General features: G+C 39.5%; 1 protein-coding gene across 2 annotated transcripts; it reads left to right on the top strand.

The window, feature by feature from the left end:
- Nucleotides 1–565: 565 nt before the first annotated feature.
- Nucleotides 566–8,899, top strand: LOC119742998 (retinol dehydrogenase 11-like). Of its 2 annotated transcripts, XM_038219294.1 has the most exons (4): nucleotides 583–625; nucleotides 796–1,018; nucleotides 1,522–1,700; nucleotides 2,740–5,813. In XM_038219294.1, exons 2-4 carry the CDS (start codon nucleotides 857–859, stop codon nucleotides 3,992–3,994), a joined length of 1,596 nt encoding a protein of 531 aa, XP_038075222.1. In that variant the 5' UTR covers nucleotides 583–625; nucleotides 796–856; the 3' UTR covers nucleotides 3,995–5,813. The 2 variants fall into 2 exon arrangements, with proteins under 2 accessions (XP_038075223.1, XP_038075222.1); XM_038219295.1 differs by lacking the exons at nucleotides 796–1,018; nucleotides 1,522–1,700; nucleotides 2,740–5,813 and adding an exon at nucleotides 7,504–8,899 and having other exon boundaries at nucleotides 566–625.
- The last annotated feature ends 4,449 nt before the right edge of the window (nucleotides 8,900–13,348 follow it).

The following is a 13,348-nucleotide window of genomic DNA, read 5'->3' as shown; positions in this document are numbered from 1 at the left end:
TTAACCTCTATTTTCAAGAAAATGCTCATGTGTGTATAGTGTTGCAGGCTCTCTTGATCTCCAAATCACACAAACGTTTGCTGAATAAGGCCAAGGTTTGTCTTCAAAAGAGTCGAAAATGGGTAATGAGCTTGTATTGCATCAGAAAAGATATGGAGGTACTGTCTTATTTTATTTATTCTATTGAATTTTATATATTAACATGTATTTCTGGTAATGAAACCAAGGATTCCCAGCTCCTGTAGCTCGCAAGTCTGAAGAAACATGTGTTGAGAGAAGACAACGAGAATATTTCAGTTTTAGGAGGCAAACCCCAGACACAATATTCTGGGAAAAGTAACGGAATCGGATAGACTGAAAACCAGATCCAATTTTTTCAATGACTTTTCTCAGCAGTCGGATGTCGAGCTGGTACTTGTGGTAGCATTTTTATTTGGATCTAGAACTATGACTGCTACACGCGGAGCAGCCATAGTTCTAGGGGTGGATAAAGTTTGAAAGCAGACGACGTGCGCCTGCAAGCGAAGCACTGCGTGTTAATGTTGTTAGTTTGTCGTCGGCTGGTGGCGCTATAGCGCTTCACCAGTGCCCGCGATATGCCCATGTCCACAAAGCGAGCGGTAGGGTGAGTAATTTTGCACTTAAATAATGTAGAAATGTTGAATAGAACAGTCTTTCATACATTGTCATAAAGTGCAGAGAAGTGACAATCTTTATAAAATGTTGTAGTCGGTATTGGTGCATTCTTAATGACACGAAGCCGCCACCAAAAGGAAGATTTTGCTTTCCTTTCAGTTTCACGAGACGCCATTTTGTATTTTAAAACGAGGCTTGAGTCTCATGATAGTGCACCAAGATGACTTACTGCTGTGTACCGGGTTGCACACACTGCACGCGTAGTGTCCGTAAACAGTTTTCCTTTCATCAACTTCCCACAACGAGCCATGGCATGCGAATGGAATGGATCTACAGAATAAGACACAATGCATGCAAGAACGGTGCTACTGCTAATTTCAAGGTAGACCTATTTCTGTTGTTTTGTACGGAAACGATGTTTTTATGTAATTTTTTAATGATATATTTTTATTTAAATCATTATTTGTTAATATTTTTTTAATAAGCACTTGCACAGTAATAATGCGTCACTGGACAATGTTAACAATGTGGATTATTTGGCATTATTTTTCAATCCCATGAAAGTTCTGCAGTAGTGTATTAACTCTATCTTGGCAAAAAAGGCATAACTTAACAATGAGCACTTTCACCATGTTCACAGTAATGTTGGTGTCATTTTCTCATGATGGGACCTGAAGACCATTGAAAGTGTGAATAGTAAAAGTGGGATATTGGATAACCTGCATAGTAGAGGATTAAGGAGGATTTAGGAAATTTGCTAGCAAAAAAAAAAAAATACCAAAGGGGTAACATTTATTAACTTAGGCAAACTACAAAAGAAAACTACTAACGATATCTCCCTTGCTGTCTTTATTGTTTCATAATTATTGTTTATACAAATTTCAGGTTGGAAAGAATACAAGTGTATGCTCAGCCCATTTCAAGCCAGAGGACTTTTCGAGAACACTTAATGGACGTTGGAAGCTGAGACCAGGGGCTGTACCATGTATTTTCCCGGAGAGTGCACCAAAGAGGCGAAGGGTTGGCCGGAAGAAGAAAACCTCAAGCGAGGCTCTAACAATCAGGTAGGCTAACACTTAAACTACCAGATTCTTCACCCTGCCTGTTACCAGCCCAAACCACCCTGCCTGTTACTCCCTTTACCAGCCCAAACCACCCTGCCTGTTAATCCCTGCACCAACCCAAACTGCCCTGCCTGTTACTCCCTGTACCAGCCCAAGCCACCCTGCCTGTTACTCCCTGTACCAGCCCAAGCCATCCTGTCTGTTACTCCCTGTACCACCCCAAACCACCCTGCCTGTTACTCCCTGGTCCAGCCCAAACTGCTGCCTGTTACTCCCTCTACCGCCCCAAGCCACTCTGCCTGTTACTCCCTGTACCGTCCCTAAGTGCTCTACCTGTTACTCCCTGTACCGTCCCTAAGTGCTCTACCTGTTACTCCCTGTATCGCCTCTGCCTGTTACTCCCTGTACCAGCCCAAACTGCCCTGCCTGTTACTAACTGTACCAACCCAAACTGCCTTGCCTGTTACTCCCTGATTATTTTTTTAACCCATTAGTCTCTGAGCCATATTAAACCGCCCTGCCTGTTACTCCCTGCACCAATCCAAACCAGCCAAACAGCTGAGAGAGCAGTTAAAATCAAGTGGGGCAAATATCAACTTTATTTCAAGCCTAAAGATAATTATTTATTGATCTCATTGATACTTCAGAACCCTTTGTCATATGAAAATCCGACTCCTATGAAAATCGGACCCCTTTTCCTCATTATTGGTTAATCCCTGGCACGTGACAGGTCCCTCTCCCGTATGTGATCCTAAAAATAACGCATTCTTGTACTTTATTACGCATGCACAATACTACCAATGAGTCCACACTTCATGGAGTCGGATATTCACGCTACATTGTTATTCCAAACTGACATTACGGTTCATTACTTTTCAGTTCTGTTTAGAAGTGTGTTTGCATGATTAATCTAAGGAAAAGCCTGTTCCAGTTTGGAGCACATTGGAAAAAACGCACTGTGTTACTGACTGAGAATTGCAGAAGGACCGCTTTGGTTTTGATACATTCTCTAAATTGTTTGTTCTGCATTTGTCCACAGCTGTGATGACAACCAAACCAGCCAGGCAATCGGCAACAAAACTGGCGAACCGAAACTCAACACAACCAGCCAACTGAAAGGCAACAAACCCAGCAAATCAACAGGCAACAAAACGAGTGATGCATACCGAAACAAAACAGACAAATTGGAATGTAACAGAAAACCCGATAAATTGGGCAGCAACAAAATTGGCAAATCAGAAGCCGGCGAAAGTGGCATTCAGTCATTGCACCATGACCACACCTACCCTGATCAACAGAATCTGGAAAAGAAACAGACTATGCCCGATGAGAGGTTGAACCGTTTGGAGAGCATCTTAGAGAGGCAAGAGATTGATAGATTCGGCATCCAGCGCATCACCTCCGACCCAGCAATGCTGCACTTCTACACAGGCTTCGCTGACTACAAAACCTTCAAGGCCATTTATGAGAGCATACAACCATCCGCGGAAAACATGATGGGTTGGTTGCAGGACATAAGGAGTGAGGCAACCCAGGGGGATTCCCTTCCCCTGGTGGACCAGTTTCTCATGTTCCTGTGCCGAGTCAGAGCGGACCTGTCCGAGCGAGAACTTGCCCTGAGGTTTGACCTATCCGAGGAGTCCGTGAACAGTGTGGTCGCATCGTGGGCCAGTTTGCTCTACTTTGCTTTTAGCTCTCTAGTCATCTGGCCCCCACGGGACCAAATCCAGAAGAACTTGCCAGAATTTGTCAAAGCCACGTACTCTAAAGCAAGGGTCGTACTGGAATGCAGCGAGGTGAGGGTGGAGATCCTGAGATCAAAGGCTTCACCCCTGGAGTCGACCGAAGCGAGCTGTTCAAGTCACACCACATTAAAAGGTCTGGTTGGTTTGACACCAACAGGCTCCCATTCATTCATCAGTCGGCTCTACGCCGAGGGAGTATCGGACCAAGATATCACCACCAAATCAGGAATCCTTGATCTCCTAGAAAAAGGAGATCAAGTCCTAATGACACACGAAGGCTTCCCCATGGAAAAGCTCTTACGAGACAAGGGCTGCACTCTCGCGGTCATCCCTCCTTTCCTGCGAGACAGAACACGGTGTGATGCGCGCAGCAACATCGCGCCAACGTACCAGATCGCGAGGTTGAGAATACACATCGAGCGTGTGTTCCGACGTCTGAAGGAGTTCCACATATTTGACGGGGTGGTGCCAAGTGGCCTCGCTGGTGCTGTGAATCAGATCTGGACAGCATGCTGTATCCTCGCCAACTTCCAGGGAAAAGTACTTTGAAACTGTAGCTGCAAACAGAACACACTGATTCATGAAGCCCGTCCCATGTTTTGACCAATCACACTCAGTCACAGCTGTGGTTAATGCTGGACATGCATTGAGAAAAGTCTGACACGCATGCCACACTGGAACCTGCAGTTGTGCCATTGGAGAGGCACATGTGCGCAACGGGTGGGGCTTACTGGATTGGTCTATCTAGCAAGGGAACATTAAAAATTTGTGATTTTAATTTTATTTTAACAAACTAATAATGGAACAACTTCGAATGCTTTTTTGTAGAAAACCAACATTGAAACATGAAAAAATATAGGCTACGCAAGTAAAATAGTTCCAAATAGTTCTGTTTTAGGGCTGTGCATAGGAACCGGGTACCCGAGTACCCGACCGTTGATGTCAGGAACCGGTTCCAGATTATGGGATCGGGTAGCCGTAACCATCTTAACAAATTACTTATTAACTTCTTAGACAGTAAAAAAGAAAGGCTTTGAGCGTCATTTGTGGGGAATTTTCAAAATGAAAACCAAGCTAAATGGGAAAACAAAGCATATTTCACGTTAATGACGCTCACGAAAGTTGCAGTTTACCCCGTAAAGCTATAAGCTTACTGTACACACTTTTATCTTGCTGTATTGATGTACTGGTGTGATTTAGAATGGCTAATCACTGGAAGTCTTTTCGTGCATTTGGTGTGCACAGGGGAGACAGTCGGGAAGTCAGTCAGTCAGTCAGTCAGTGAGATTGGCGCAAAGAGAACACAAGGATTGCCGAAGGTTTTTTTTTCTTCTCAATTTCCGGTATTTGTTGATATTTTAAATTTTTGATTTATCTACTACAATTTTCTAATGAAACAGTGTAAAAATCATGGATTCAAAGTGTTTTTAAGGAAATACAATTGGCACCTTTATTCTCATGACTACAAAACTGGTCATCAAAACTTTTAGTGGCCTTTTTTCTCACTATTTTACTTTTCTGACATGTTGATAAAAGCGAACTGTAAACAGCCATAACTTGTCAACAAAATATCTGATTAAGTGCATCAAACAGTATTGTAAGGAGGATTATATTCCTAATACCTGCAACCATATTGATGAATGTTCTCAATCATCCAGGTAGTTGAATATTACACTGAAATAATATAATCTAGTAAACTGGACTTAATATTTAAACTTGCGACTTGAATATTTACAGTACAAACCCTCATTTCGACCTCTGCCCAGTTCTGTCTCATTTTTCCTGAATGCCTCACATTTTGCACATTTTTTTTTTTTTTTGGCTTGGAATTTACTAAAGGCTTTTTTTTGTACTGAACGAGAATCAATCTTCTCCCCCGACCCCCAAACTGGCCATGAAAGTTATGTTTTTGGAGCTCTTGAAAGGTTTTCCATCCTCGAAGATGGCTGTCTAGGTAGCTTGATACAATGTGCCTTACTCTAAGTCAACAGGTTTTTTTTTCTGGTTAAGGGTAAGATGACAGTACTGATGTGTCTTTTTACAGTGGCAAAATATGAATGGCCATCTTTGATGGAGTGAGTTGTGAAGATAGGATCATTGATTAATATAGACGATTTCATGGATACTGCCATCTTTGTGCTCACTTGGTAATCTTTATGGGCATTTTATTTAAAATATGTCCCATCATGCTCGGGATACTGTGGCATGATGGGATGTGTTTATATTGAAATGCTCCCTGAGATTATCGCGTTACCGCTTAGATTGCGGTATTCATAAAACATGACTTTTGATGTTGCAGACAAAATGACACTGATGGATATATATCCTTTGACACCTGTACAATAAAAGATTTGGATTTCCATAATCAGTTCATGTGTGATTGTTTATTCTTTGGAAGAGGACACTGTTGTTTTTTTCTCCATTACTTGTATTTTAATGTTTGGCATTGGATATGTTGCTTAACTCTATGCCACCCAATCCATCAAAATCCACCAGCATTTTTGTGGGATTTTGTGGGATTGAGGAAGGCAGAGCCAAATTGTAACAGTACAAAGAATATACCATTGTTCTAATTCTAAAACGCTTATTTCATGAAATGCCTGAAGGGCATTAAATATAAAATTGTGCTTAGTAGCAACATCTAGATGTAGTACACTTGAATATTCCTGGAAATTATAGCAAATTCTGCGTCTCAAGTTCTCTTTCTGGCTTAAAATCTGCAAAGTATCTGTTATGCTGAAATTCGTGCACTTATCTTAGCAGCTTCATGATGTGCCTAGCAGTGCAGTTGGACAACCAACGTCGCACAATGTAAAAGACAATCACACAGGGCCTATTTCTCGAAACGTCAAGACACGTCTTAGGACTTGCTTAACTCCTGACTTGTCCTGAGATTTCACCAAACTTGAGATGTCTTTAAGTGAAAATCAATCTTAGAGTGAGGACTTGTCTAAAATCTTAGAAATCTGCCCCATTTGTCATTAAATCATGCACTTAACCACTATGTGGTTGTCCAGAGTTTACTACAAGAGGGTAGCACAAGCATCTTGGGGGGGGGGGCTTTAGGTCTACAAGTTAATTTTCTCAAAGACTACTTATGTTGTCTTGGTTAATTGGGCTGCCTTTTTCTCAAAGCGGTGGGCTGGGGGTGGGGGGGAGGTGTGTGCCCCCCCCCCCCTCCCTCCCCCAAAGTGCCACAGATCTCTGTACATGCAGGGTGGCTCCCACTAATGGCAGAAGCATTATACCTGCTATTGTTGAGGGTAACTGTCATGGAACCGTCGTTTTTGTACAATAGCTTGCACAATGCTTCTACCATTACTGGGGGCCACTGGAAGTGCACTGTGCCTGGTCTGTACTAGTGGGAGAAAAAGTCCCTGTTGATGTCATCTAGAGTTTGACCCCAATACTCCACCGGAATCAGAATGTCAAACAGGATGAACTGATAAAGGAAAGATACTGTCATCGATCACTCAAAATGATTATCAGTGTAAATACACATAACATCAGCCCTCGGAATATTTCTATTCATACTTGGTGATGTTATGTAACTCCTGCAGCTAAACTGGTCATTTGTCATATAGACAAGTTTAGTAACCCACACAGTTTTCATTCACTAGTTCGAATACTCGAGGGTAAGTTTGTATCAAACAAAAACATTAAAATTGGAGAGTAGACTAAAAGATTGTTGAAATAATTGAAACAATTTGCAAACGGTTTGGTATTTCATATGGACCAATCTGGGCATGCTGTTACTTCTATTACGAAGGCCCCCTTCAATGGCAGAATCATTGTGTGAGCTATTGTTAAGCGGATAATCTGTCACAGAGTAGTTGCTTTTGTACAATAGTACAGTGTGCACAATAGTTTCTCCATTAAAGGGGCCCTTGTATGTGTACAAGTGTTCAAGTGCCTTGATTCGTCTGTAGAAGTATGTAAGGTGCTTGTTTGATTGAAATTTCCACGTTTTATTTAGTGCCATATATGCCCACATGTATAGCCTGATTTTGTTGAGTTATGCATTGAATTTTTGTGTGTGTATTTTTTCTTTTTGTCAGGTGTGCTTTTGGAAGACTCAGGGAGCTAGGCAGTGCCAGAATGACTGTTCAGCTGGAAGACATTGCATGGTGGACTTTGTGTGTAATGGTCCTCACCATCGCTTTCATATTATGGAAGAGGTATGCCGAAGGCGGGGTTTGTTATTCCAAGAACCGCTTGGAGGGGAAGACGGTGATCGTCACTGGCTCCAACACGGGAATGGGTAAAGAGATTGCCGCTGACATGGCTAGCAGGGGGGCCCGAGTCATTATGGCCTGCCGTAGCATAGAGAGAGGGAACCGGGCGGCTGAGGACATCCGCAGACGTGTTCAAGACGGGACGCTGATCGTCAGCCAACTAGACCTGGGCTCCTTGAAGTCAGTGCGGATGTTCTGCAAGACCTTCCTGGCAACGGAGTCCCAGCTAGACATCTTGATCAACAACGCTGGGGTGTTCTTCTGCCCCTACATGCAGACGGAAGACGGGTACGAGTACCACTTTGGCGTCAACCACCTGGGTCACTTCCTCCTGACCAATCAGCTCTTGCTGCTCCTGAAGAAGTCCCCCAAGAGCCGCGTGGTCAACGTGTCCTCCTTCACCTACGCCTTCACCAGCTTGGACTTCGACAACCTCAACTACAAGCATTCATACAGTCGCATGCAGGCCTACATGCGCAGCAAGCTCGCCAACGTCTTGTTCACCAAGGAATTGGCGCGGCGTGCCAAGGACTCCGGAGTCGACGTTTACTGCGTTAATCCGGGTGGCGTTCACACAGACATCACCAGATATCTCCTACCTCAATGGTCCCTTCCGGTCCTGGATCCCATCATATGGTTGGTGATTAAATCTCCTCGTGCCGGTGCCCAGACCGCAATTTATTGTGCCGTCTCAGATGAGGTGAAGGGTCTCAGCGGGCACTACTTCAGCGATTGTAAGGAAAAAGCTGTCGGGAAAGAAGGTATGGATGAAGGAATTGCAAAAAAATTGTGGGAAGTAAGTGAAAAGATGACAGGGTTGTGAAAACATTAATGTTCCACATCAGTATTAAGGCCAGTTATTAAGGTCAAGTCACATGAGGCAATTTCTAAGTAACTTGGATGCAACCAAATGCACTTATAAATAGAGGAAACCTCAAGTAGAGCTCAGTACTTTTTCCAACAGTTTATCCACAGTCCTTAGGAAATGACATAAACTTCAAATTTACCTCTTGTTTTCATCATGGAGATTCCTTGGAACAAGTTTTCTGCAAATTTGTTCTTTACATTTCTAGGGTTATGTTTCATTTGTAGGTTACAGTTGTTTATAGGGCAATTCCATGGTAACTCGCGTTACGTTTGGAGGGGGTCGCCTGTCAACTCTGTGCTGTTATTTTATAAAGTCAAAGCATTGAGAGTAGATTTTTCTCTTAAAATTAATTGACTAAACTATAAGAAAAAAAGGCCAACAAATTAACCTTCTGTTAGTTTGGCCATAAGATTTTAGTCGGTAAGTCATGTTGCAAGAAAAGGACGTAGCAAAAATGTAAATACCCTGTATTTGAAAATTTCCTACTGTGTACTGATGGGAAAATCTCTTTAGTGCCCTTACATAATTAAGGTGCAAATCACATGCTACCATTTCAATTACTAAAAAATAATCAGTCAAAAAATCTCTAGAGGGATATATTTCAGTAACTCACGTTAACTCACGTTAAAGTTTGTCCGACAATCTTTGGTACATAAAACATATAAGAAACTAAAACTCAAACCCCAAAAAATCTTTTTTGCATCAAATATAAACCTTTCTCTCTGCCTTAAAAATAAAACTCACAATAACACTTCCATTTTGTTTGAAAGAACAAGATACCAAAATGACAACCTAAAATCCATACTTTTTGCCAAAAAAACTAGTTTTTTGACCCCCAAAAATACTTAACCATATTCCATCTCACTGCCACTTCACTCAAAGTAAAGGTCTTGACAACCCTTTAATTTGAGACCACATTTGAGGTGGTGATGCTTGCAGTTTTGAAGATTTCGTAAATTTTCCATTTTTCATCCATGTCCATATTCTTATGGAATTGCCCATATTTTCATATGATTTTTTTTTTAAAAGTGTCAGTAAAATGTAACATCATTACCAAAGAGTTTATTGTAGATATTTGACAACAACAATTTTTGGTACTTTGTATAGGCCAGGCGTGGATTATTTGCCAACGGCTGAATGAATACTTCATTACATTGTCTTATTGCCCAAAAATGCAAAATTTTATTGAGAAAATTTGTCTGGAAAATACTTTTGTGTGTGTTTTTTCCTTCTTTTTTTTTTTGGCTATTGTATTTTGTGCAATCAGGTATTTTTTGATCGAGTATCATCTGGATATTGTCTAAATAGTTAGGATTGATAGGCTAATTATAAATTCTACGACAGTACTGAGAATTATCTTTGAATAGAACTATGTACTTACATGTACTTAATTTTGCTATTTTTTATTATTGATGTCTTGCAAAGGTGATGATGTGTGTAGATGTAAGATTTGATGTTGAAATGTTATTTTTTTGTAATTAGCGAGTAGGAAGGTGTTGTAAAATGTTTTCTAAATGAGTTGTTATTTTCAAGTGTGTGTTAAAATTTTTCAAAGCCAAAGTTTATTTAGATTAATTACATTATAGATACCAACGTACAAAACAGGGTACCAGTATGTGTGTTTAGATATTTAAAAAGAAAATTACCAGGGTTTGAGTTGTAAGATATTTTTTTAATGTTCTTGTGTTCCTTCACAAAGAGTGTTTTTAATATGCTTTACAGGGTACTTATTTAGAATTGTGAAATTTATAGGGACGTCACTGTGACTGATTTTTGTTCAGTCATGTCAAGTTTTTGTGTCCGATGCCCATTTTTCACTGTTAGAAAAAGTGTTTGTTTTTTAATTAAAATTAAACTATTAAGGCATTAAAATTTATTTATTGAAAGAAACCATATGATATGGTTTTATCATAACTGCCAGGGCATGGTCAGATATTTCTAAAAAGTGGAATTAGTGATTTAAGCACATTTTGACATGTTTATATTGTAACTTATTTTTCTTTTTTTTTCTGATTTGATAAAGTTAATTAAACTACCGGTATTAAGTAATTAATAATTTAAAGCTACAGTCCATCATTTGCAGCTATCCAAAAAGTAACTGACGTAATTATTGTTGAAAAACATACTTGGTTGAAAGATAGTAAGGGGACTAAACTCCCTGTGAAATTATTCTTTCAGGCATGCTGTCATTTTGAAGAAATCAACGACGAAATATAGACGCATCGTTGGAAATCTCCGTCAGTAGTTCGTTTCTTTTTATTCGGCGAAGCGGGCGCAAGCATTGACACGATTGCTATTATTCGTCGGATCAGTGCCCGACATCGCGTAGCTGCAATCGGCCAAGTGAGAACGTGTCCCGGACACTGAATTCAAGACCAATTCAAAACATGATTCTGCAACTTTTGATTTGAAATCAAGATCATAGAATGTTGTTTTTCTCGAAATATACAGCTGAAGCTGAGCTGAAACTTCATCAGGTTAGTTGTTCAGCAACCTTCTTTAGATTTTGAGCACGTTTGTTGCTTCAAACGAACAAAATGCACAAATTACAAATGATGGACTGTACCTTTAATATGTTTATATGCATCAATGAAAGAAACCATGTGATATGGTTTTATCATAGCTGCCAGGGCATTGTCATATTTTTGTGTGTAATGTAATGCAGACTAAATGAGCACCAGATAAAAATAAAATAAAATAAACCTACTTGTTGGATGTGTGGTGTGAAGCCCAACTAGTGATCGTTTATATGGGGCTATAGGTTCACGTTTTCTATTGCATGTTATACTACTGTACACTACAGTGGATTTTGGTAGATTTTGGTTATTTTTAAAGGAAAAGAAAAAACAAATCAACCCGAACAAACAAACCCAGGGGATTGATAAACTGCCAACCAAAATCTTAACTTACTTGTCAGTCTGGATTTTCAGGGTGTTATATTTTATTAACAATTTCGACCAGATTTCATAAAATGAGTACGAAGGATATTTAAACAAAAGATATATTTGTTGCTTTGTTTAAATGCAGTGCTAAATACTATTCGTCTCTTCATTTTGATATAAAATATATAATATATTTCTGAGTGATTAACTTAAAGTTTGTACATTGTGGAGCTTTATGGTGTAATAATATATTTGACGAGTAAAGTAATAAAAAGTACTAAAAATCTAAATCAGTCATATGTTGGCCTGTAACATTTCCTTGAACCCCTGAAGTTTATGAAAACCAAATTGTCTGAGTTTTCCCTGACATGTCCTTGAGCAATTTTCAAAATTTCACGAGAAATAGTTTCACTTTAAAGGGAATATACAACATTTGCAAACATCGAAAAACAAAACTACCAAATTTTTACGAAATACCTTAATAGGATGTTGGTAAATGACAGTCTAAAGCATCCTGTAAAATTATGGCACCAGGTGTGAAGTCATTTTGAAGAAAAGTGGTATTTTTGTATAAATTTCCAACGGTGGTCGGCCACCGTTGGAAAAACCTAACTATTTTCAACTACTGCTCCAAATTTACCATTTTTGGGGGGTCCAAATTTTGTTTGCTATTGGTTACATGTTCATGAACGGGTGCAGGCCAGCTAGACTGGTTCCCTTACCGTACATTTTTCTGGCATCTATAAATTGATCCATTTCATCTTTAGTGGAGTCAGGGAACCAGACTACTTGAACGCTTTTGTTTTTCTTGGTTTTTCCAGCATTTTTGGAACACAAAACTTCAAACATGTTGGTGTAACAATATTTGATCTATTATACTAACCCCTCAAATAGTTCATATCTGAAAATTACAGTAAAAGCCAATGATGCACATTCCCTTTAACAAGGTTACTGGGAAGTCAAGAGGTGGTGTTGCACAGCCAATTGTTATTGTCTGGAGGTGTGTGTAATATTCACACTGCATAAAACAATAAAAAGCTACCATAGCACATGGGCATAAACCATTCTCTGTGCCAAAACTTTTCTCTTCTGGATCACTGTCACATTTCCGGAGTTTTCCCAGGTGTCTGGTGGTTTTCCCAGATTCCCCAAGTTTTCGATGACTGGAAAAATGGAAACTCATTTCCACTGCTCCGTCTCCTGTGGTTGTCATTTTGAGCCGTTATATACGCTGTACCAAGAGTCACAATTTTGAATTGACATGTATCACTGTGTCAATATTATTTTCAGTCATAATACAAATATCTTGTTTGGTTGTATTTTTGCATCATGAATATGTAAATTTTAAATTCTGCAGAAAATATTCCCTTAATTTAAGGAACTCCAAAATAAGCACACCAACGTCAAACACATTTGTTAATGGTCCAATTTTATTACAGCCCCACGGGCTGCGGGGCTGTTGTTTCAGTACGTTTTACAAATGATGTGTTCTTAATAAAAAAAAAATAAGTTAATGTTGAAATATCTACACCACCAATTCCCTTCTAAATAACCCACGAACCAACATATACCCTCAGTAGTGACTTAACTAAGCAAATGGTTAGGAATGTTATACATGTATATACACACCCAAATTCATGGAAAACTGAATTTTCGTTAATTCGCTACACACAAAAAACCTTTAAGTCTTATGTCAACTAAATTAAACTACAAAAATAGACACTAGACTTTACATGTATGAATATAAATACATTTTTAATACATTTACTTTTCAGTCTGTGAATGAGACAAGTAGCCCTTTTCGAATATATGTACTTACTTTTAACTATTGGAATGAAATGTACAATATTTTGAAATATTTCAATAAAAAATAGTTGAGGCAAAGTTTCTGCTTACAGGACAAAGCTGACTTGTGGAG

The sequence above is a fragment of the Patiria miniata genome, unplaced genomic scaffold, assembly GCF_015706575.1.
Source record: "Patiria miniata isolate m_02_andy unplaced genomic scaffold, ASM1570657v1 HiC_scaffold_6, whole genome shotgun sequence".
Lineage (NCBI taxonomy): Eukaryota > Metazoa > Echinodermata > Asteroidea > Valvatida > Asterinidae > Patiria > Patiria miniata.
This window is presented reverse-complemented; position numbering and strand designations above follow the sequence as displayed.

Coding starts and splice junctions, on each gene's coding strand:
- LOC119742998 (XM_038219294.1), top strand. CDS start 857: ATGACTTACTGCTGTGTACCGGGTTGCACACACTGCACGCGTAGTGTC. Junction 1,019..1,521: donor GTGCTACTGCTAATTTCAAG/GTAGACCTATTT, acceptor TACAAATTTCAG/GTTGGAAAGAATACAAGTGT. Junction 1,701..2,739: donor AGCGAGGCTCTAACAATCAG/GTAGGCTAACAC, acceptor ATTTGTCCACAG/CTGTGATGACAACCAAACCA.